General features: G+C 34.1%; 1 protein-coding gene across 1 annotated transcript in view; it reads right to left on the minus strand.

Moving 5' to 3' along the window:
• kl-2 (dynein heavy chain 2, axonemal kl-2) overlaps window positions 1-27,073 on the minus strand; it is a 408,181-nt gene that overhangs the window by 158,551 nt on the left and 222,557 nt on the right. The window contains exons 49-53 of the mRNA XM_075354141.1: window positions 13,220-13,329; window positions 12,467-12,582; window positions 11,804-11,904; window positions 5,535-5,744; window positions 19-197 (exon numbers count right to left, since the gene is read on the minus strand). Of these exons, the coding sequence (XP_075210256.1) occupies window positions 19-197; window positions 5,535-5,744; window positions 11,804-11,904; window positions 12,467-12,582; window positions 13,220-13,329 (716 nt within the window). The remainder of the gene's footprint in view (window positions 1-18; window positions 198-5,534; window positions 5,745-11,803; window positions 11,905-12,466; window positions 12,583-13,219; window positions 13,330-27,073) is intronic.

Below are 27,073 nucleotides of genomic sequence, written 5' to 3' on the forward strand. Positions count from 1 at the left end.
GTAATGAAAGTACCTTACCTGATTATCATTAAACAGGAATGATGTATTTATATCTTTAACTCCTGTTGAGAAATAAAGCTTTTTAAGATCTTCTTTAAATTCTGCTACTTTGTAATTTTTTGTTGTTTGAATTTGAAAAGTATTGTAAGAACAAAGCCATGCAGAAAGTCTAGACAATGATTGGCGACCACTTCCACCTACAATAAAAGAAACTAGTCATGAAAAATAAATTTAAAATACACACTTTTCTTTCAACTCAAATCAGAAAATAAATCTTTAATTTCTTAACTTGAACACACTACTGATGCTTAATGTACAATGAACCTGTTTGTCTGCAAGGACTATATCAAGTCTAATCTCAATAGTACAGATTTTAATAATATTTGTATTGATTGATATGTTAGATAAAAATTATATTCAGATAGGAATTAAAGTAATATTGATGATTATAATGGACAGTGTCCATTTACAGTGGCCATGAGAGAATAGTTAATTATTATGTATTATAAATATATTCTACAACTGATATTTCTGAAGTTTACAGAAAATTTTAAAACCATTGCTAATAACTTCACAAAATTAATACCAAGACTGACTATTCTTATCATTTTACTGGTGTTCAGTATCTGTAAATAATTTTTCAATAAATAGAAAAGAAATTAGAAAAACAATACAGTTTATTCTTCTAAGTTATAACTGATTTCAAAATTGTTTATTTGCCAAAAGTTCAAATAATAAAATCATACTTCTGTTTCTAATATATAATAACAATTTTCAGTGGCGTAGTAACAATTTTCATTTAAAAGTCATATCATCTTCAGATATAACCACTGAGCTCTTTGGATGACTGAATGTAGAAAACCTCCACCACCAAAATAGCCAACTCTATTATATGAGGGTCGTCTCAAAAGTAAGTTAAACTATTTTTTTTAAATCCACGCGGTAGGCGGAAAAGTCTGGGAGTTGCAGAAAACGTTTGTCTGGATGTAATGGTAGCACTGTAAACTTTCTATGTATCTAGCTTTGCCGCTCGGACAGTCATGCGCCAGTAACTATGAAGACTCCACTTGCTCCTACCGCTGATTGTGAAGTTCGTGCTGTCATTAGTTTTTTTATGGCAAAAAATAAAGTGCGACTGAAGTTCATCGCGAGTTGTGCAGTGTGTACGATGAAGACGTTATGACAAGGGCAATGGTTTCTTGTTGGTATCAATCATTCATTGAACGGAGGGGATCAACGTTTGCGAAAGGATCAAAGTTAGACGATTAACAACGAAGCGGCCGACCCACCCTCCACTTCCCGCGCTCTGAATGTTGTTGACAAGGTCTGAAGGGTCGTGGACACCGATCGGTGCCTTACGCTTGATGAAATTATTTCTTAACTTCCTCCGAATATTGAAATAAGCCATGCAACACTTCACAGGGTCATTTCTGATGATCTGCATCTATCAAAAGTGTGTTCAAGATGGGTTCCACACCTGCTTTCAGAACAACACAAAGAGCAGAGAGTTGTTACTTCATTAAATTTTTGTAGTTTTTTGAGAACGAGGGAGGCGGTTTATTCGACCGAATAGTGACAGGGAACGAGACATGGATCCATCACTGGACGCCCGAATCCAAAAGACAGAGTTTGGTGTGGAAAGGAAAGAACAAGCCAATGCCAAAAAAGGCAAAAGTTATGGAATCTGCTGGCAAGGTCATGGCAACAGTCTTTGGGATTTCAAGGGAGTAATGTTGATCGATTACTTGTCCTGTGGGACCACGATCACAGCTGCCCGCTATTGTGAGGTATTGAGAAACCTCAGATGGGCGATTCAAAAACAAAAGAAGGAATAATTTCACACGCTGCTCGTGAGACTCAAGCCCCTTGAGCAGTTTCAATGGGATATTTTCGGTCATCCACCTTATTCTTCTGACCTTGCACCGAATGACTTCCATCTTTTTTCACAGCCAAAACAACATCTCAGGGAAAGATGCTTTGCAAATGAGAATGAATTAAAACAATAAGTGGAAAAATAGCTAGCCAGTTTGGTGGGAGAGTGGTTTGAGACTGGATTAAAAAACTGATATCACTGTACCAAAAATGTATTGAGATTCAAGGATTTTACATAGAAAAATAACTACTACATCTACTCTTCAAAATATACCCTTTTTTTAAATTTTTGAATGTTTTTGATTTTTTTTAAAATAGTGAAATTACTTTTGAGACGATCCTCGTACTATTCAATGACTTATTAATCTCACTGGTGTTGTGTTCTTCTACTGGAAAATAAACAAATCACACTACTCCCATTATACTGCAGTAGTGACAATGAGAGGATTCATGTATCACAGTAGTCTGTTTCAGTAGCACTTAATATAAAATATTAGGCAGATGGCAGTATAACAAGATTATAAATATTCTGATAACTACTGTATATGCACTCACTGGGTTAATATGGTACTATCACAATTGAGCTTTCAGATTCAATATCCTATTTCAGTGTTTCTCAATCTTTTTAATCCCCAAGGACCAGTAGAATGTCTCACAAACTTCTATGGACCACTAAGTTACATAGGCCTCATTTTTTTGACCTGTGTAAGTATTACTAACACAACTGGGATATACTGTTATTTATAACAATATAAATCTAAAAACACATTTTGAATATATATGAAAAATAATTATACTGCAAGTAAACAACTAAAAGTGAATAATTAATGAACAAAGATTTTATTTTTTATTAAATAATACCATACAATTTAATTACATTACTTTTAATGAGATGTTTGAGATTTTCAGTCCTTGCAGAGTTCCTGAATATCTGGCTCAGTGTTGGTCAACTTCAATCAATGGTCTGTTTTTAAATTAAGACAATTTTTATATTTTGTTTTTATTTTAAGGAGTGTTAAAAATTCTTTATCACAAACATAGGTTGATGGAAACTGCATGATGATTTTCAGTGCTTCTTCAGGTAACTTGTAAATTACCCTTTTACTGAAGGTGGGGTCCAAAATTTGGTCAAAGATCACAGATTTAAGTCCAATGTAACTTGAAAGATCAATTAACCATTCCTTTTTCAGTAATGAAAATTCTTTCTTGTAATTGTGTGCCTGAAATGGGTTGTAAATCCACAATCATACAATTTATTTGGAAATCATGTTTAAAATTTCTGTTTGCATTAAAACCACATTATTTTTCAGTCTGCAGCTACCAATTATGATCTTACCCACACTCTGGATATACCACATTCTAATCTGGCCATTGAAATGATCAAGGAAATTAGAAAGCTTGGTTATTTTAAGTATCCATTTTATTTCAATTTTTACTTAGTTTTTTAATGTTTCTCAAGTGTAATACCTTTCTCTGCAAGGATTACAGATCTGTAAATAGAATTTTTTCGTCGTCCTCAGTTTAAAAGAAATGGTGCATTAAAGGTCTGTAAAAATTAATCTAACTAATGTTATGGGATGTCATATTGTTATGTTAAAACCTTTTAGCAGGTATTTTCCTTTTGTAGGTTGCCTCAGATACATTTTGAATTAAAGTTCAACAGTAATCAGTTACCATATTAGCACTCTATTTGCCTTTGCAATCGTTTTCCAACAATGAAATATCTTGGTGGAAATATTCAACATGTTCATCCTTACTGTCCCAAGGTTTGGTAGGAAGAAACCAAGATGTAAATGCAGGAAATTGACTTTTAGTGGCATATTACATCATGTTTTGCATGATTTATTTATTTATCTACAATACTCTGGTAAAATTTTGTGATTTTGCTTCACTTAATTTTGCAAATTTCTGTCTTATGTATAAGAATCCTTGACTGTCCTTCTTCATGACTTTTACAAAATCTTTTATTAACCCGTTTTGTATAAAGGCCAGTATAAATATTTTTTCTAGTTTAATAAAGGCTTATGAATAATGTTTTTTCATCAGAAGTTAAGTTCTCTTATTTCTTCTACTATTTTACTACATAATGCTAATCTCTAGATTTGCTGCCTCATTCACAAATAAAACAATTTTTTTTTTATTTCAATAACAGTTCTCATAATGTTTCTTTAATATTAATTCCATAGCAGATTGGTACAGAAGGAAATTTGTTACTATTGTGAAGAAGAACTGCTTTAAGCTATACCTCGAGGAATCAATGAAAAGGCACCACTCCTCAGGTTCATGAACTTGCTATAATTATAACTTTAAGTTTATCAATATTTGTGGAGTAAACTAAGTAATTTTCTTCAGCAAAGTATTGAGAAAAATCTTTCTGTTGGCTTTGGTAGCTCGAGTTTTGTATTTTTTAAAAAAAATCAAATTCCAATCTTGCAAGTTTGAGCCTAAAAGTTCAGCTTCATTTTTTTGATTAGTTTAAATTTATAACAGCGTCATTCAGTACAATTTGTAATGTAAGATGTGACTCACTGGATTGTAATTGAAAGTCTGAATCATGATTGACTTCTTCTATAATGTCCAATTCTTCATTACTGTTTTCATGAAACAAGTTTTCCGGGAGGTTGGGAACTGGAATGGATTCACTGTGAAGTACAGGTTTCAGTGTACAGATAGCAATGAAGGCTAGAAAATAGTATGTTTAGATTTCTTAGAATTATTCCAGACACACTAGGTTAAACAGAAATAGCATTTGGTTAAGTAATCTTTTGGTTGACGGCAAACTGCAGGGACACCAAATGGCAAGGCCTTTCATGTGGTTCTTAGCCATCCTCTTAACTTGGCAGCACAGTTACTACTTATTATGGAGCTTATGTCTTATCCTGATCACTGATTTTACAGTCAAAGTATAATTTACAAGCTTTTTTAATTAAAGGAGTACTGTTTTTCTTATTTGATTTTATAGTGAACTCATCACACACATAACAAAAATTGTCCAAATCATTTACACATTTATGAGACATTATAAGACTTCACTGTACACTTGCTTAATACAGTTTTCATTCTGACTACTACAAGATATACTACTAAAAGCAGTATGCTAACAAAGCTAGCAAGCATTGTGTTGTTTTGAATTGTACAGATATGTATCTGTATATGTATATCTATCTATCTTATTCATCTACGCTTCAATAGAGAGGTATGTTGTCATAATATGTGATATTTTAGTTTATACTTAAGTTATTGTTTCGTGGTTAACAACTGAATAGAGTTAAAGATATATATATATATATATATATATATATATATATACTAGCACATAAATATAAAGTAATCATATAAAATAAAAAATGTACATATGTAATCATGGATCATATATAAAAAATTTTCAAAATTAAAATTTTGAAATTTCTCAAAAATATAGGGTGATGGAAAAATTCTTACTTCAGAGTCTTTTTGCTTTAAAAAACAAATTGTTTTAGGTATCACACGTTCAAAAACCAAAACTGTGTAATTCTTGTTTAAAAATAATTTTGAATTTAATTTCAGTCTGTTTGTGGATCATCAGTTCCATCATTGTGGGCCAAAAGCGGTTTGTGAACTATTGGTTGAAAAGCCAATCCTATTTCATGTAATAAGTAATAGATTATGTTTAATGAAATTACCTATTCCAATGAGCAATACATTTCCTCTAGGCTGTGATATGATTCGAGAGATACGACAGATATGTTCAACAGCATCTTTAAATAATACTAAATCCATTTTGATAACACCTGGTGATTTATTATATTCCCCCATTTGAGTCTGGCAATGATTTCTTATCTTTTCAAAATCTTGAATATCTTCGTAAAATCCATAAGAATTAAAGTAATCACCTAGAATATTTTAAAAAAGTTTCTTTTGCAGTAATATCATTTAGGTAAACAACTTATACAGACTTAACTAATAAATAGATAAATATACAGACTTAACAGTTTAATGGTCCGATTTTAATGCACTATTATGTAGATGAGTTGTTTTATCAAGATCAAGTGAATACAGTTTAGTTCAATAATAATTAGATAAAAATAATTGAATCACATGAAATCAACTCATGCAATTAATGAATAAATAATAAATAATTAATGTGGTGGTGGCAGAGGCACTTAATGTATCGAACTGCTTGCACTTACTCAATGGAATGTGCTTGGCTCTACTCGAGCACCATACTGCTGAAAGAATGGGGAATTCTCAGAACAAGTGTATTCTCTTTTTTATTTTAGACTAGCTGAAATACTCATTCTAACAGCCAAATACTGTATTTGAATGTTAAGTATTTCTTTGTCTTTCGCTCAAGAAAACATTTAGTACTTTCATATCAATTTGAAAGTCAATTTGTAAACAAAATACACTGTACCAAAAGTCCTGAACCATAGGAATATACACAATATTTTACAATATCTGTTCAATGTGGTTTCTATATAAGATGAAACATAATTGAAATCAGTCTCCTGTGTTCCGCAGAATGTTGATCACCAAATCAGGCGTTACAGATTGGCACACAGTTGTGATGCAATTTCACAGATGGTTTTTGTCCCTGATCTTGATTATGTAAACTTGGGATTTTACAAAACCCTGAAGGGTTTAAATCTGGGAATTGTGGAACCCATTCCACTCATTCCCTAGGACTGATCCAGGAGGAAGTGTTCATGTAGTGAATCACGAACTTGTGTACCATAGTGGGGGGATGCACCATCCTTATGAACCATTTTGGTTTTCCAGAACCCAGCAAATACAAATAAGGCAGTAATTCATTTCCTAACATTGCCAAGTAGGTTTTGCTGTTAACTGTTGTGTCAAAAAAATAGGGTCTTTCCACAAACCACACCAAATCATGATGTGATCAGCTCCTTGCTCCTTACTGTTGATAAACCAGTGAGAGTTACTGTCAAACCAATATCGTAAGTGATGTAGGTTCACCTCACCATTTACGTAAAATTTGGCTTTGTCAGAGAACATAACTTTAGACAAAAATTCTGGGTCCCCCTCCAACTGGGTCAAAAACAAATTGCACATTTCCATACGGCGATCAGGCTCGTCTTCTGACATGTGGTGTAACACTTGTAACTTGTATGGTTGATTGTTTTTTGCAAGATCTTCCATAATGATGATCAAAAATGCCCACTTCCAAGCTTGTTTGGTAAATTGATTTTTTTGGACTTGCCTTTGCCAAAATCCTTTCCACTATCTCTTCTGACGTGCTCAGACGTCCAGATCTTTTAGCATCGGCTACACTACCTGTAGCCTTGAACTTTGCTAACAGTCTGCCAACCATTGTATGTGACACTCGCACTTGTTGAGGATGCCTTACATTAAATACATCTGCAACTTGTCTATGAGAGAATTTTTCTCTTCCATAAAGGAGGATAATCTCTACCTGTTCTTCAATGGTTAACATCTTTCAGTCCTGCAACTAAAAAACAGAGCAAAATTAGTAAAATCCCTATGGTGCAGGACCTTTTGGGACACTTGTATATATCTATCCTTTATATGATATCTTTATAAAAGTTTTCCTTAACTTCAGATTATAAACCTGAAATACAATCATTTTTTTTTAACATTTATCTTTATTACAAGTTACATGGAAAGCCTGAAATAAATTTTCATAACTAATATCTGTGCGAAATTGCATTTAAATGAAAGAACTTGGAAACACAAATATATATTATTTCATGTTTCTGATAAGGTGTGTGTGCTTAATTTGTGTTTGGCTTGCCCCTTTTCCTTTTCTTTCTTTCGCACTAATTTCTAAAAGTATTTTACAGTATAATAAACAGTATGCTTTAGCAAATTGTTCTTTGTTAACCATTCATAATATTTGTTGGTGCATATGAGAAGGTAATGTTTAGAATTAATTTTATGTTACCATTTAAAGGCAAGATTGGATGTCAGATAAAACAGCCACCAAAAAATATTCAAAATAATGCTGCAGAGTGATGGAAAAACTCGTTAAATATTTTGCTCTTTAGTCAAATGTAATTACGATCTTTCAATAATTTATTAACTTACTTCAGTGAACAAATTATATCAGTCAGAAATTTGATTTTTTAAATTTAATTGTGATTTCTCTTCAAGACAAGACTCCAATTAAATTTTTTTCTCTTTTACTATTTTGAGACATATTATACACTAAACTCCAGAATTACTTTTTCATCTGGATTCTTTGTAATTCACATTTATTCAGCAAATAAAATCTTGGGGGCTTTACAAACCACTACTAACAGAAATGGGTAATTTTTATTACTTTTAATTTGAACTGAATATTTTAAACAATTAATTCCATTAAATGATTAAACCAATGACAATTTTATTCTTCTGTCTAATAATAAACTAACTAGTAGGCATCCTTTGTTACACACTGTGGCAGAGTAATTAACTTTTGTATCTCAGTACATATAAAGACATATAATATTTATATAAAAAAAGCTATTTATATAATAAATATATTTACATATTTTATATTGTAAATATTTACATAAACATTTCAATATTTTATACAGATGTATATGTATATCAAATTGTTAATATATCAAGAGCGTTGTATCGTAACCATGGCAGAATACTGAACCATGCCTTTTAGAACAACTGAAAACATGATGCAATTTTTTCTTGCATTTTTTTTTACTTATATCCTAATCTCTTCAGTTGCTCTTGCAGACAAATTTCTTTATTACATTTGACTTTGTTTGTTATTTGACATTAATAATTTTAAATAATTTGCATCATAAACATCATGGACAAAAACATAGCATGTAATGATGTATGTATTATAATTGTTTAAGAAGATTTGTTCCATGATGTTTTCTAATGATTTTGTAACAGAATGTCTGCATTCAGCTTTTGGATCTAATAGTCACAAGAGAACATCTTGTAATTATAGGATTATATTCATTGTAATACAAATTAATTCATCTTCTTCATGTATTGGGTATTAATCCCATTACAACAATCACAAATCAATCAATATCCCGAAGCTGATCTCAGTTTCTTATGTCGACCCACATTTCTTCTGTGGGATATATAATTGTAGAATAGTTTATGTAACCTTTCATTCTGCATTCTATCGACATGGGTCTTCCAATTTTCTCTTAGTGCTTTAATTTAATTTAATTTAAATATATTCAACTCAATTCTTATTTCACTATTTCTTTTCCTGTCATTCAAATGATATCCAGCAACACTCCTTAAAGACCGCATTTCTGCTGCCTTTTTTTTCCTTTTTTCTGTTTAGCCTCTGGGAATTATCATTCAGGTATTACTTCAGAGGATGAATGAAGATGATATGTAAGAGTGTAAATGAAGTGTATTCTTGTACAGTCGCAGTTCAACCATTCCTGAGATGTGTGGTTAATTGAAACCCAACCACCAAAGAACACTGGAATCCACAATCTAGTATTTAAATCCATATAAAAGTAACTGCCTTTACTAGGACTTGAATGCTGAAACTCTTGACTTTCAAATCAGTTGATTTGGGAAGATGTATTCACCACTAGACCAACCCGGTGGTCCATTTCTGCTGCCTGGATACATTTTTCCATCTGTTTGGTAACGTAAAATGTTTCTAAGCCATATGTAAACGCCAGAACAGAAGCTACTTTATAAAATTTTAAAAGTGTATCTTTATTCACTTTATTTTTCAAAGTTCTTTTTATGTTTCCATTACGGTAATTGAATTTTTCTATTTTACTGTCCACATCAGACTCTCCAAACATACAAATAATGCATCACAAACTTGGTTTATTACATCTTTTCCAAAGAAAATTTTTGATCTCATAATATCCCTACCGTTGAAAGCCATAACCTTGGTCTTATTTACTGCGACTGTCATATTATAGTCTTTTGTGATTTGACAAAATTCAACTTCTCCCCTCTGCAAAGAGTTTTCACAATCTGTAACTATTACCAAACCATCTGCAAAGAGCACTGAGAAAGCAAAGCTCTCTGAATTTAGATCATGCGTTTAATTCTTGATCTTACTTATCCAAAGCTGAAGGAGATTGTCAATATATATATTAAATAGAAGAAGTGATAAGCTAAATCCTTGACAAACACCTAAATTTACTCAATTTACTATTCTTATCTCCAGACATGGCTATTTCTGTACTGTTGTACATTTCCTGCACAATCCGTATAAGTCATCTTGGTATTCCTCTTTTCTCTAATTTTTTCCATTACTTTATGCTGTTTACTTTATCAAAGGCTTTCTTCAAATCTACAAACAGTATATGTGTTTTGCAATTGCACTCTTGGTGCTTCTCAATGATTTGCTTTAAAGCAAAGACATTGTTGGTACAAGAACTTCCTTTCTTGAAGCCGATTGCTCATCTCAAAGTTCTTTCCCGTAATACGTTTAATAATTTAAGTAATTATTCTTGAGACTATTTTATAACCTGTATTTAGAAGGCTAAATACCAGTGCCAATAATTCCTGCACTGACTTCTGTTTCCTTTTTTAATAATAGGTACAATGATAATTGCTATTCTCCATTCATCTGGCACCTTGAGTTCAGTTCAGCATAAATTTAGAAATCTCAAGAATCTGTGTTTAAAATTCTCAGAAGAGTACTTTATTAAGTCTATAAATACTTCATCACTTGGTGAAGCCTTCCTATTCTTAACTCTATAAGTTCATTTTTAATTCTGAAATTTCCAACTTGTCAATTTCCTCTAAATTATCATCATTTTCAAATTTTCTTCATTACAATCATCTATTAAACAAAGCTGTTACAATTAAGTCAGAAATTCTTTGTGTCCACAAATGGAATTTGTGCATGAGCCTTCTCCTTACTTCTTAAGCACTTCATAATTTTATAAGCAATATTTTGATGCCCGTGGACATAGTTTTTGATTCTACTTATGAATGAATACCACTTCATACTTTGTTGTTCTTTACAAATTTGTTTAACAATTTTCCTCTTATATATATATATATATATATATATATATATATATATATATATATATATATGTCTCTATCTTCCTCCTTCTTTCTTGTTAATAACCTTAAATATAATTCTTTCTTCTTCTGTATTACCACTCTCATCTCTTCACTCCATAAATTTATCTTTTTCCTCTGGACTTTCTCCAATGTCCAAGGGCTTCATAAGCTGCTTTCTTTATTATTCTAGTTAAATTTTCCCATTCCTAACTAATGTTATCACTTAATTGGAATTCTTCATTAACAGCATCGATCCACAAGCAGAACAATCACAAACCTTGGATGGATTGAATTTAATGGTAAGCAAATTAATTCTTTTCTAATGATATTAGAATTAGATACTTTTTCGTTTCTACCCCCCAAAGTTTGCAAGTTTTTCACCTGAAAATAACTCAAAATAGCAAGAAATATTGATATTAACAATAACCAGGTTGGAGAAATAACCCAAAATATACCATTTATATCACTATCTTTATAAGCATTTATTTATTTTATAAATATAATCAAACCAAAGTTAACCTACGGTCGCTAACTTTGACTAATTAACAGTAATGTTCTGAGTACTTAAATAATAAATTCAGTAATTATTTATTTTTTAAATAATAAAAAACATTACTGTTAATTAGTAAAGGTTAGCGAGCGAAGCGAATGTAGATTAAGTTTGGTTAGATTATATTTATACTTTATATATATAACAATAAGCAATAATGCTAATATCTTTATTATGTAAAATATGTTAATATGGAGAATGTTTTAAATGATCGGTATATTTTCTGCTATTTGGAGTTTGGTTATATCAGGTTATTAGGTTATTTCTCCAATCTGTTTATTGTTAACATCAATATTTCCTGCTATTTTGAGTTATTTCGAAGTGAAAAACTTGTAAATCTTTGGAGGGGGAGAAACGAAAAGGTACTTAGAATTAAACTACAAAAAGATATAAAATTTAAATACTTACAAAATATTGGAGGTTCTTTTCCAGGACAAATGCTGTTAAATGTCAAATCAAAATGTTTTCCCAACTGGAAACCTAACTGATTGAAATACCAGTCTTGATCCCTTAAAAAAATAATAAGAAAACTAGTTAAGTAATATTGTATGAATAATAATAATCCTCCTGCCTTGTATTTAGTTGCTACAATGTGGCACCTGCTTTTTTTTTTGTTGGTTATGTACAAAACATTCTACATTTTCTCTTAAAAATATTGAGTCATTTTCTAACAATTTTCAAAACTTAACATTTAAATTGCTAAGCTTCACTGAAGGACACAAATAGAGAAAAAGGTCCTGACTGAAACAGTGAATCTGATGGTTCTACAGTATCTGAAATAACTTACTACTAAGTAGCGTCCTCAAAATTGGAAAGTGTTTAGTAAAATAAAATGCCAGAGCAAAAAACAACTTTAATAAACTGGCTGTCATTGATCAATAAAGATAAGAAATTTGGGGGCAGTTAACAAGATGCTTTGAAATTTTTGTTGAGGTTAATGATCATGGGCAGTAAAATTTATTTCATGTAGACAGATATATACATCTAATGAATTTCTAAAAGAAAAAAAGAAAATAAATTCAATAATAAAGAAGTTTATAATTAACATTATCAATTTAATACTGTACTTACATTTCATCAATCAGGCGATCACTGAATACTCTATATGATTCATGCACCCACAATCTCAAAAATGTCATTTTGTTATTTGTTAAATCAATAGAACTCCTCAAGAGACCTTGGAATACCTGTAAAATAATCATACCTGAGAAGAGCATAATCACACAACGTTTTAGGTTGACTTTTGAAAAATATTTACATAAATTTAAATATTAATTAATAATAAATGTTTTTTAGTCCTTGTTTACAAAATATTAGAAGTTACAAGTTTTACAGTACATGCAGTTCGTTTCTACTAAATTCTAAAATATACTGAACAGTTATAAAAGCTTTCATGAAGTACCAATGTGAATGCTTTAGAAGTTTAGACATTTATATCTGATTATACCAAATACAGCTTGGGAAAAATACTTCTTTTCAAATGTTTTTTCTTCCAAGCTTAATTAACTACCATGAAACATAAGAAAAAGAATAAAATAATAATGGATTAAATATAAAATTTTAAAACAATTTTTCATGCCATTTTCTCAATATAATTGCTCTCTTGTGATAATCATGAATGACCATAGTTACTAATTAATGCTTAATTACTTGTACTATGCAGTAAGTAGCTGTAATTTTCTAAAGATTGCCTTAGAATAATTTTCTTATGATAAAAGTTATTTGAAAAAATTACTTTTTGAACAATTAAAACAAAAATTAACAGGTGATGAAAGCTTATTAAAAAATTAATTCAAAGACACTTGCATTTTAATATATACTCACCTTTGATATATCTCTCAAATTAAATCGATAATGCATTTTAGCAGGAGTTGGAAGCATCTTTGCAATAACAGCTCCATATAAATCTATGGTCATTGAAGTAATTTCTGAACCTTAAAATTATAATTATTTATTATTTATTTTAAACATTAACTATTTTAAGTATTACAATAATTAATCTTATAGATGAAAGATTATAACTTTACAAAGCCATATTAACTGCATAAAAAGAAAATTAATTTTACTTTTAAAAAACTATTTATTAAATTTAAAATTTTAAAAATAAAACAACTTGGAGAAAACTAAAAATAATAGTTTTTCATTTCTTAAAAATCTGAGTTTTAGAAATTAGCGCCAGATTAGAAGCAAACAACTACTAACAACTTCTCAACCTTTAATTTTGTAAAAATTTCATTAAGTCTACATATTAATTGAGAAAAAGATTATTTATTATTTTTAAATTATTTTGTTATTAAAACTCATTCACTTTTAAGTTTTTAATTTCATTCAAAGTTTGGGTAGGGTTACAAAAAAACAATGATCATATGAAAGAAATGCTGCTCAAAAGAACTGCAAAGGTAAAGAGATCTGCATTTACATCTTGATGGAAAAAAATAAGAGAGAAATGATGTTGAGAAAGTGCTGCCAAGTCTGTTTGAAGTGTGGGTTTTTCACAGCAAGACGTCATAAGACAATAGACTAACATTGATAGAGATACACAAAAGTTAGTTATAGAAAGTTTAAATAGTTAGGTTAAACTTAGTATATTAACTCTAAAAATCAATTTTCACAGGATCCCACATCTTCAATTGGTATTCAATTCTATAATTACATTAAAATAAAGTGTTTTTTGAATTTGTTGAAAATGTTACTGTTACTTTCCACTTTTAGCCGTCTAGGGCTAGAGCTTCCCGAAAAGCTCTGATCGTAGGATGTTCTATGTCATGATGCTGCAAAGAGTGGACATGATCATATAAGTAACCTGTATTCACTTTGTGCTCGAATCCTGCAAAGAGCAGTCGTATTTTTCATTTTGTCCGAATGGACAATTAGTGTTACTAATAGTATACTTGATAATGTTCAAGTCTAGTCATGTTTGGCTGGGGCTGGGGACGGCATAGCCGGACTCGGTCCTGGTCCTGGGAATTTGAGGCAGGCAATAATAAAAGAAAAGATCCGACCGGGGGGGCCAAACTGCCGTGCCGGACATACAGCCGGTGGGTGGGGCCCCCTTAGAGTAAAAGGACACTCCCTCGGGCTGCGTATAATTAATTGGATAACCGGCCCGGGGGAGTAGGAGAAAAAAAAAAAAAAAAAAAAAAAAGAAAAAAAGTCTAGTCATGTTAGCATTTGTTATTGTTAATTTAGTTTGTAATGTTAGTTATTATGTCAAGAGTAACGACATATTAAACATAATAATTCAAAAGCAACAAGGAGTTGTTCATTTCTTCATTATCAAATACAGTCCATACTTGCTCTAAAATCTACCACAACGTTTTATGGTCCTACGGGCTGGATAGTTAAGTCACCGGATCTACCAGTTACTATTTTATAAATATGAAGTTATGGATGAATATGTAAATTCTGCTGTCCAGTTTAAGAAAAATTCAAAATTCACAAATTATTTAACAATTTATTTTAATGTAATTATAGAATTAAATACCAAGAGAAGATGCAAGATCCCGGGAAAATAGATTCATAATAGTTTAAGAAAAATTCAAAATTCACAAATTATTTAACAATTTATTTTAATGTAATTATAGAATTAAATATCAAGAGAAGATGCAAGATCCCGGGAAAATAGATTTTAGGAATAAATATATTTTGAGGCTCAACAGAATTTAAGACTACTGAGGGGGTTCAATGTTCAACCAAGTCCTGATCAAAATGAATTTTTACACACTCCAAAAATACAAGTTTTGAAAAAATAATTATAAGAAAATTCAAAATATTTTAATTTTTATAATAAAAAAACAAGAAATAATTTCAATTTTAATTAACTTTAAAACCACACTAAATAAAGGCTTGGGTTGAGAAAGGAGGGTTGTCAACTTCCTTTCCCTCAAGGCCCGATCCACTATCCCGTATAACATGGCCTTGAGGGTGCCAGTTGCCTCTCTACTCCCCTGGGTGGCCATGCCAGACCCAGCTATGCCGTTCCTGACAGCACCCCCCCCCCTCAAAGTGGCTGGGTCTCTATTAATAAGCGCCTGCCTCTAATCCGGGGTCCCCTACCGAGGCCCTAGGCTGGATCTCGGTCTTTATTTTCCCCACCTAAGGACCCTAGGAGTCCCCATTCAATAATTGAAAGTGGGACACCGGAGCATCCTACTCCTCCTGAGCGGAGCTGTCCTCCCTACCCTAATGATAACACCCCTCACCCATCTTCCACTTCTTCCAGGGTCTTCTTTCGAATGATGTTCCCTATTAACTTACTGACTATTGACCAGTTCCGCTCACCATGAAGCATTATCTCCCATTATATTATTTTCGGTAACCTGTCTCAACCGCGTCCACATCATCATTCTGTCTTCCCCCCACCTTGGGCACTGGAAGACAGTATGTTCTGCGGTATCCCGTCTACTCCTGCGGCATAGATAGCTATTAAAGCTACCATACCTCGATAAAAATTGGGTTAGCTCAAACATGAGTTCCCCGTGCTTAGTGTGAGCCAAGGCCTGATGTCCGGTATTAATTTCTTCGTCCAGAGACCCACCTCTGAATCAGTCCATCTCTCCTGTCAGCGCTTTGTCATATCCTCCCTGGCCATGCTCTTTGTCATTTCTTCTCTTCTTCACACCTGTTCTTCCGCCAAGAGCTCCATAAGGGGGAGCGAGGTGATCATCAGAACTGTCTCTGTAGAGACCGTTCGGTAAGCCCTAGCAACGCCGATACAACATACAAGCCAACGGACCGAGCCACGGCCACAAGCATCCTCCTCTTTGATGAGGTCAGGCCACCAACCTTGCTCATGAGCCTTGAGACATTCGATACTGTTCTACCTGCCTTGTCGACTGCCTCCCTGACATGTTCTTGAAAGGCTCTCTGGCTGTCAAGCAAAATCCTCAGGTATTTAGCTCTACTGATCGGCTCGATTAGGAACCTCCTTACCTGTAGCCTGATGGGGGAGAGTCGCCTTCTCCCGGCCATCATCAGAAGCTTCATTTTCTCGGCAGCAAGGATAAGGCGTGGTTCGTCAACCATCTATCGAATAATAGAACAGCCCGTTCACCTTTCCTGATTATCTCCTCTTCTGTTCTGGCGACTAATACCATGGAGATATCATTGGCAAAACATCCAACCAAATCTACTAGTTATGATTTGGAAGGCGTCACCCCATATGTCGTTCTCCAACCTGTCCAGGAGCTCTCTCCACTTCCTCTTCTTACTGTCTAGCATTTCACTTTTGTAAGCACTCCTTTTTTCAGCCGACTCCTTTCCACATGAGAGGATGTTCTCACAATACCCCCTTTTTCTGGCCTGCTGTTGCCTTCTCACCTCTGCCAACCAAGCAGTCTACCAATATTCATTTCTTTGCAGACTTCTTGATCCAGTAACTCTTCCACCTTCGTCAGGTAGCTGGGGAAGACGTTTTCCAGATGACCAAGGCGCTCTTTCACCAACTTCTTAAGCCTAGCCAGGCCCTCTTTCGAACATAATCTCCTGTTGTCATCCACCACGCTATAAGACCCCTTGTCCCCAATCTCAAACCAAACAAAGAAATGGTTGCTCAACGACTCCTCTTCAGTGAGTACCTCCCACCTCCATGACCCCTCTGCCAACCTCGGTGAGACAAACGTGATATCCACAAACGAGCATCCATTTACTTTCACCATGGTAGGCACTATCTTATTATTGAGCACCACCAAACCAATTCGGCTATATACTCCTTCAGAATTCACCCTCTATGGTTCGTGACATGTCCTCCCAATGTCACGTTCTTTGTGTTAACATCACCAACCATGACCACATCCTTTTGAAGAGGGTGAATCACACCGGCCAGATCCTCCAAGCATTGTTCATAATCATACAGACCAGAATTCAGTGAAATATAAGCAGAAAAGACCACAACGTCTGGAAGTTCCACCTATATGAATCCATTTCTCTCACCGGTAGTTAGGATCGGCACACCGCTCCCATAAACTGCCGCACTCCTCAGCCCATCCACTGGCCAGCTGTCTTCCCCACTTTCCTGAAATTAGGCTCAGACACTAACAGAAGGTCTGCTGCCTTCCGCCTTCCCAATTCCACGAGCGCATCATGTGATGACGCGCTCCTATTATCACAAAGGGCACTACCAATCCGATGACTAGTTCCACCACACCTCAAACATTTTGCCTTGACCTTGCACTCTTTGGCCTGGTGCCCTTCCTCACCACAGTTATGACAAAAGGCTGACCTGTCAGGGCCACTGCATCTGGCCGTCATGTGCCCCACCTCAAAGCATCTGTAGCACCGTGGCTCCTCCATACTCAGGAACATCATCCTGTAGTGGATCCATCCCATGCAAAGTCTTCTCCTGGCCGCTAACACCGTCGCCAACAGGGCTGACATCGTGACTGTGGCTCTCTTCGTGTCACCAAAGGTCAAGCATAAGGAGGTCACCCTCATATCCTCCATTTTTCCATTGTCACCAATGACCTCACTGGAGTTTAGAAGCTCCACTCCCGTCACTTCCTCCTCAAGATCCTTAACGATAATGAGGCCTCTCCTACGCGACGCACTTGTGATACTCACACCCTCTAGTTTACTCGAGATCTTCTTCTGAACCTACAGCTTCTTCTTTGTTGGCCCTCACTTTCATATGCAAGGATTCCCCACCACCTCTCCTAACTGAGAGTATGTTCCCAATTTCTTTCTTGGTTACACCATTTTTGACTTTTTTGAGGAGGTTCGCATACGTATCCCCCTCCGCCTTAATCACAAGTGTACTGGTGGGCTGTGTCGGCTGCTGCAGCCGTTTACTCGCCGCCCCGTTTGCTATCGTTTCATCCAGATTCACAACCCTATTATCACCATTTCTTCTACCATGATACTCTAGCATTTTCTTAAGAAGAACGTCTACTTGTTCGTCACTGAGCCATATCTAACCTTGGCATTAATCTTCTGCATTTTCTTTACAGCTCTGTGTAATTCCTCTGCAACCTCTCTCTCCAGCCCTAGTGTCCACTACCACCACGTACACCCTGCCCTGGATATCTTCTTTGATGTCCCCTATCAACACTTCTGCTAGGCCTTGTTCCACTAGCTGACCTCTCTTCAGCTTAGATTGCCTCACCAGCCTATGCTGGACCCTGTCCAGCAGTTTCCTACCATGGCTTGTCCTGCCATCTTCTGCTAAGTCATATGTGGCTAAAATATCACCACTGACCTCAAAGATGGACCCCTTTACCTCCTTACAATTTTTAAAGAACTCCCCTGACCACCTCCTGTCTGGCACACCTCCTCCATCTGTGACAACAGCTCTTCGTTTAGGCTCTCGTATTTTGTGTGGCCGCATCCTTCAATGGTTCACCACTACTGCGTACCAGTCTTTTTAAGACTGGGATGCGATAATGCATACAGCTCTTTCATCATAATTTCCACATACCTTGCTCTCTCACTGACCAGAACCAACCTAGGTGACCTAGCTGTCTTTTGACTTTGTTGAGAAGGAAACTCAGACTCCATTTCTGCTTCTTCTGGTGAATTTGAGACAACTTAATATAAAATAAAATAAATTCAATATACTTCAATTCAAATCACTTACAATTAATTACAACAATATCTTTACCAACAAAGCTATAAAAGTCTCTTATCAAGCTATGATAAGCAACTGTCTTCAGTTATCAGTAATCAAATGAAACTTAAATTATCTCTAACTACGCTATGTTATCAGCTCAATGTTCAATATTATCAACGTAGATAACAAATTCCAGTTCTTAGAAATAAAATTCTAATTGTCCACTGTAAAACACACACACACACACACACACACACCCCACACCTCCACTGCCACCACCACCAAAATCTTCAAAACTATAAAACATGACCAATAATAAACCATTGTTCTTGCCAAACATCCAGTTGAATAGAAAAAAAAACCAGAAAACCAATCCAAACCTCAGAGTGATAAAGACATGTCCTCTTGCAACAAGAACTCCCACTCAACTTGACAAAGATTCCCTGGCCCCTTCAACGCCTGCTCTTCAACATAATGAACTTTTCATATGTTTTTGAGAAATGTTGTAAATGAAAATAAAGTTTGAATATCAAAAAAATTCTTTTTTGGCTTAATTAACTTAAGCTGGGTGGGCAACATGGCTCAAATTTTCAATTGCATAAGTATTTTCTTGCCTCAATAAAAATATATAAAATGAAACTGAATAGTCTCAACATTTTCAATTTTTGAGTTAAAAGCTTTCAATTTTAAGTTAAAAGGTTCTTAGATGGCAAGATGAAATGAACATTTTGTTTTTATTTTATTTTTGCAGTAGGTGTAACACATTTAAAAAAAAACCAATGATTTATTATAATAATATTTAAATATCTGTTAATTTAAGAAGGCATGAGCTGTTTGAGGGACAAGAAATCATGAAACTCATCTTTTTATGATTTTTAATAATTGGGTGGTAGTTTTTTGTTAGAAGAAATTTTAAAAATTAACAGTAAATACATCAATTTTTAATTTAGGGAGCTGGTGGGTTGATCCCATGTATAAGATAAAAGAGGCACAACCTCTTGAAACATATTTATACATTTAAAATTTTGTGAATTATTGTTGAATACATTTTGAAAATAACCAGTTCCTATGTTGCAATATTTTATTTTCTGATAACAACTATGGAGGGCTAAGGAGCATGAGCACCTAAGGGAGCAAGAAAGTCTAAACCACTTCTCCTAGTTGTTTGTTAATTTTATTGAAGTGAGAAAAAATTTTAAATCTAAAAAAAGAAAAAAAAAGGATTGAGTATCACAAACTCAATTGAGGGGGACAAAAATCCCCTAAAAACCTCTTCTTCTGCATGGTTTAAAATTTTTTGGGGTAAACACATTTTTAAAAAGTGTGTATCACAGTAATTCAATTTTTTAATTTAGGGGGCATGTGGTAGAGGCCTTTACTGTATGATTTTTTTTTTTGAATGTAGACCACATTTAAAAAAATGAATATTGCGTTAAGGGGTGATAATAATAAAATAATGTTTTTTTATGATTGCCTTTCCATCTCCTCTTATAGCCACCTCGACCTCCACAGAAGAGTACCTACTCTAAACAGAGAAGGAGAGTGACCTAAATAATGTGCAGTGTAATAGGATAGTTGAAAATTAAGTACTAAACTTGACCTATTGGAAAAGGAATATTAGCAACAAAACTATTCTAGAAAAAAATAATCCCCCAAAAAAATCTAGAAAAAAGAAATAAATCACTAACCTAAATGACATAAAAATAAATTATTACCTGTAATTTCTATTTAATCACTTCATAAATTTTTGTCAAACATCCTCCTCTCAAACTCACTGAGTCTTGAATTAAAAAAATATCCATGTCATTCTGTCTATATATGTGACTAACTATGTCACTCTGGCTAAAATTAGTGGGGGTGCTGCTCCAGAAATTTATTTTCTGGGACTTTTCAAGGTCATGGTTAAAGTTTTTTGTAAAGTAAAATCTTGAACACATTTCTCAAGTGGACTCAGCCCCTCCTGTACCTTCAGATGAAGTTCCTTCTTTTACATTTATCTTTGGAAAATTCCAATCTTTGAACTATCAACATCAACGTAACCATTAAATATTTTATATACAAATATGTTATATACAACCCTTCTCTTTTGTAAAGTGAAGATGCCCAACATTTGACAATCTTCTTCATATGATGGACTCCTTTCACACAAACCTCGAGAGTGCAATTCTGAGAGGAATCATCTCTGGACTACTTCTACTTTGTTTATAGTGCAGTCACAATTGTAATTCCACACTGTGGAGCCATTCACGGATGGGTCTGACAGTGGTCTTCTCAGTAGAGTAACTGTCGTGCAAAATCGTCTTGCAATCCTAAATTTCTTCTGTCCTTAAGAGACAATATTACCAACATGGCCAATGAATAACAATTTAATATCAAAAAGTACACCCAGATCATATATACTGGTCACTCTTCTAATATTTTCACTAGCAATCTAGTCGGCGGCTTGTAGCTAAAATTAGTGTGGGTGCTGCTCCACATATAAAAGAACCGAAAAATTTGTGTATTGTATTGATAATTGAAAATTAATTTGATTAATGGACTGTAGAATAAACACTGAATTGAACATAACAACTTTATTAACAAGAAATGATACTAACACTTTTAACAAAAGAATATTGATACATAATAGTTGGCGACTTGGCCAAGTTGTCTAATTGCTCTCTTAGTGCACTAACAATTAATGAATAAAATTAGGAAGAAAAACATTATGTAAAAAAAAGAAGTAAAACTAATAATATAACATATGTAAAAAAGAAGTAAAACTAATATTTTGTATCACATGGTGTACAAGACAGTAGTGCTACTGAGTGGCGCTACTTGAATAGTTCGATCTTGTGGAAGCGACGCAACATACCGCCCACCAGAAATCGATATGATTTCTCACTTAAATAAAGTTACTGTTTAACATAATATTAGTCACTGGTGGGTAACGGGCATAATTTTGTCACTGGCCTTTTAAACACTCCTAAGGAGTTTCGAACTGTTACCACACGAACTAGATTGTCTGGACCAGGATAAACGTTCTCAATTATTCCCAGCTTCCATTGAAGAGGAGGAATGTTGTCTTATTTTATTAGCACCAGATTTCCAGGTTTCAGAAATGGTGATTCGGATTTCCATTTAGAGCGTTGCTGAAGCTGAGATAAGTAATCAGCGGACCATTGATGCCAAACATGTTGAACACATCGCTGAACTAACTGCCACCTGTTAAGCCTTTTTTTAGGGATGTCAGTTAGGTTATGATCTGGCAAGGAAGTAAGTGGGCCGCCTACAAGAAAATGTCCAGGTGTCAAAGGTTTTGGGTCGGATGGGTTGCAAGATAAGGCACATAAAGGTCGAGAATTAAGACAAGCTTCAATCTGAGTCAGAATAGTATTGAGCTCTTCAAACGTAAAGGTTACATTTCCTACCACACGTCGGAGGTGAAATTTTACTGACTTTACAGCTGCCTCCCAAAGGCCTCCAAAGTGAGGGGAATTGGGATGTATAAAGTGCCACTGGATGCCAATTTCAGATGCAGAGTTTACTATTTTTTGTCTCACGTGGCTAGTATTTAAAAATGAGTACATCGAGCGAAGCAAATTATTTGCGCCCACGAAGTTCGTTCCATTATCGCTATAAATGTTTGAACATAGACCTCTTCTTGAAGTGAATCTCATCAGTGCTGCTAAGAATGCATGAGTTGATAAATCGCTGTCTAATTCCAAATGTATTGCCTTTGTAGAAAGACAAAAATAGAGCGACATAACATTTTGTTTTTATATTTGAATTCCGCCCACCATGCCGAATTGTCAGAGGTCCGGCGTAATCTATACCAGAGTTCATAAATGGTTTGTATGTTACCTGAGTGCGATGACTCGGCAATTGACCCATTAATTGTTGTGACTGTTTTGCCTTAAACCGGAAGCATAATAGGCACTTGTGCAAAATTGATCTGATGACATTTTTACCATGCTGACATTTTTACTGGATTATTATCCAGTACCTCTCACGTAATTGAGAATGAACCAATTGCGGTCCTGCATGTAACATTCTCAAATGCTCATTTATGACTATTAATTTAGTTAGATTAGATTTGGGTGGAAGAATAATCGGATGCTTGCCATCAAAATTCAATTGAGCTAGTTGCAATCTTCCTCCTACTCTTAAGCAGTTCGTGCTGTCTAGGAATGGATATAACGAATACAATTTACTATCTTTGGAGATGCTTGAATTGGTGGTCAATTTCTTGATTTCAGTTTGAAAATTAATGTTTTGGGTATGTATGATACAACGTAACAAAGTAGATTCCTTTTCTTTAACTGATAAGACATCTCCTCTGTTGATACTATTATCTTTAGTTTTCAAAATTTTAAAAAATCTTATACAATAAAAAAGCGTATTTATCATTTTTTGAGGTTACCGCAAATGAAGTAGATGCATTGCGAAGTTTACTTGAACAATCAGCTTCTAAGTTAGTTTCATCAAAAGGTTTATGATTCCAATATTCTGACGGTTTGTTAAGCCAAGAAGGCCCATACCACTGTAATTGATTGATCTGTAATTCAAATGCGTCATTTCCACGAGAAAGTACATCAGCTGGATTTTCATCTGCAGAAACATGTCCCCAAACACAGCCATCGGTTAAGTCTTGGATTTCTGAAACTCGATTTGCTACAAAGGTCTTCCATTTTGTTGGTAATGCTGATATTCAGGAAAGTACAACTGTAGAATCAGTCCATAAATAAATTTTATTTATAGTTAATTTAAGTGCAGGGTTTACAAAGTTAAGCAACCTTGCCATCAAGAGTGCTCCACATAATTCCAATCTTGGAATAGATATTTGTTTTACTGGAGCCACCCGTGATTTAGAGCAAAGAAGTTTAACTGATATATTTCCAAAGGTGTTAACTGAACGTAAGTATATACAAGCTCCATAACTATCTTTTGAAGCGTCAGAAAATCCATGTAACTGTATATCAAATATTTTACCAGTACACTTGACTAATCTAGGAATCTTAATTTGCTTGATGAATGGAAGTTTTTTTACAAATGTTAGACCATTTATTAAGAAGATTTTCTGGAAGTTTATCGTCCCATTCTAGATTTTGGAGCCATAATTGTTGCATGAATACCTTACACTGCATAATAATTGGACCTAACAGACCAAGGGGGTCGAATATTGAAGATATTGTGGCCAATACTTATCTTTTAGTAAATAAGTTGTCGGTTTTTACATTAGTTGAAAAACATAACGTATCTTGAATGTGGTTCCAAATTAAACCTAATGTGTTGATTCCCTCGCTAGAAAAGTTAAATGTATGGTTTGAATCATTGGTTTCGGATACGGATTCCAGGAGAGTTGAGCTGTTAGAGCACCATTTACATAGGTTGAATCCCGCTTGCTTTAGAATCGCTGTTATTTCACCTTGCAGTTGCATGGCCTCAGTTAAATCATCAGTACCAGTTTGTAAGTCATCTACATATCACTTCAGAAGCCTTAGGAAATTGTTTTGAGTCTTCGTTGGCTAGTTGTATAATGCATTTTGTGGCGAGAAATGGCGCGGATGCTGTTCCATATGTTATTGTTTTTAGTTGGTAATGGCCAATTTCTTCTTCACTAGAATTTCGCCATATAATCCTTTGAAGATCATAATCCCTTGGATCAACCAGTACTTGTCTATACATTTTCGCAATGTCGGCGGTCATAGCGTATACATGTGTTCTAAAGCGTAATACTATCGATATTAAGTCTTGCTGCACAGTCGGACCTACCATGAGCGTGTCGTTAAGGGATATTCCATTGTCAGCCTTAGCTGAGGCATCGAATACGACTCGTAGTTTGGTGGTACTACTGGTTTGTTTGAATACTGCGTGATGTGGTAGATAGTATGGTCTCTCAAAGTACTCATATTGATGGGTTCGGAGGGCATAGAACTTGTAATGCTAGGTAATATAAAACATTTAATTGTAGTAGCATATTCTTGATAATTTGAATGTAACTGAATGGTAACACTGTATTTTACGGTGGCTGAAATGTTATTTATTCCATGAATTGGTAGATTTTCCCGTTCACGCTTTAATTTTAAACGCTGAACCGTGTCTTCAGTAATGAAGTTAGCTTGCGAGCCTGCATCAAGCAACACCCTGCAAGGTTGTAGCGTTTTTTGTGAATCCTTGACACCAACTATAGCAGTGGCTAGTAAAACTCGTGCTGCGCTCTGAATCTTTAAACTGCAATAGTTACTGCATACGTTTGGGTCAAACCTGAGCTATCCCTTTAACTGTGTCTTCTGTTTTATCCTTAGAAATAGTGTTAGATTCCTTAACTTGGGAGAATGCATTGTCGTGTAAGATTGAATGATGTTTACGCTTACAGTATTTACAATAATGAGAATTATAACATTTTTTGACATTGTGGTTACTATTGAGACAGTTAAAACATAATCTGTGCTTTTTGACGAATGATATTCTACCATTTACTGGCAACTTAAGAAAATTCATACATTTGTACAGTAAATGAGGTTGCTTACAGTAAGGACATTCCGAGTTTGCTATACTAACTGCATGAGCATGAATTTTCTGGGAAGACTTAAAGTCTTTGTCTCGCTTAAATTGATTGTATTGTTTCGTGCAACGCGAATCTACTGAATATTTTTGAGAATTGTTGCCTTGGGACTCTGAAACAGAACTTTCTAAGATTTGCCTGCGCCTTTCTAGGAAACTGATAAACTGATCGATATCCGGGAAGGTATCAGTCGATATGGTGGATTCCCAGGCCCGTATAGTTGCTTTTTATGATGGCTGCAGTTAGAATTTAAGATTTTTTGTAACTTTGATTTAAGAATAAGAAATATTTCTTCCACTTCCACGTAGATTTGGTAGTTAGGTAGTTTGTAATTAATAATTTGTAATTTGATAATTAACGTAGTATAAACAGGCTTAACAACTAACAATATTGTAATAAGAGTGACAGTCAGCTTACCAGTAAACACCTCGTAATATTCTTATATTTTTATAAAAATACAGCATTCAGATCGTTGATTATTTATAAGTCCTAATTCATAGCCATTGTTCCATCATTGTTGAATCGTATTTTCACTGGTAAATATCCGGCCCGGTGGACCAATATGTATTGTATTGATAATTGAAAATTAATTTGATTAATGGACTGTAGAATAAACACTGAATTGAACATAACAACTTTATTAACAAGAAATGATACTAACACTTTTAACAAAAGAATATTAATACATAATAGTTGGTGACTTGGCCAAGTTGTCTAATTGCTCTCTTAGTGCACTAACAATTAATGAATAAAATTAGGAAGAAAAACATTATGTAAAAAAAAGAAGTAAAACTAATAATATAACATATGTAAAAAAGAAGTAAAACTAATATTTTGTATCACATGGTGTACAAGACAGTAGTGCTACTGAGTGGCTCTACTTGAATAGTTCGATCTTATGCAAGCGACGCAACAATTTGCTTCCACCAAATAAAAGAATCGAAAAAAAAATTAATCAAATAGAATAGCTGGAAGCAGGATAATAATCTAATTCTACACTTTATCACATTCAAGAATATGTACATGGGTTTTAAGCACATTGTGCTTAAAAACTGTATTTGGTTTAACCGAAAAAATAATAAATTATCAATACAGATAATATTTTTTAGTATTATTAGATAATAAATTAATATAATGTTTGCTTAAAAACACTATAGTCCGATGGTATTTAATTTAAATTTCTATGTACACAGAAATAAATACACAATTAGTTTTTACTAATACCTTCTCTTTCACCCTTCCGCGTGTTTTTGGACAGATTTGGAAATCAAAGAGCCCTTGCTTTCTGCCATATTCTGATCACAACTGAAAAAACAACTAAACCACTTTCATATTCCTTCCACTGACTAAACTAGAAAAGGGAATGCGAACAAGGAACATTCCATACACACACGGCGATACAAAAACTCCTTCCACCAGCACGCCAGGGTCGGCACTGCAAGAGCCCACTCTCCCTCACAGCCTTGCATGCAGATTCCTATGTGCGCATGTGCACAAAAGCCAAACACCATGCCACCAGAACTGTGAAGCGCACAGTTCCATACAAAGATTTTTGAATCTTTTTCATAAACTGGAGAATGGCTACTGA

This window comes from Lycorma delicatula, chromosome 1, assembly GCF_047948215.1.
Source record: "Lycorma delicatula isolate Av1 chromosome 1, ASM4794821v1, whole genome shotgun sequence".
In the NCBI taxonomy this organism is placed as follows: Eukaryota; Metazoa; Arthropoda; class Insecta; order Hemiptera; family Fulgoridae; genus Lycorma; species Lycorma delicatula.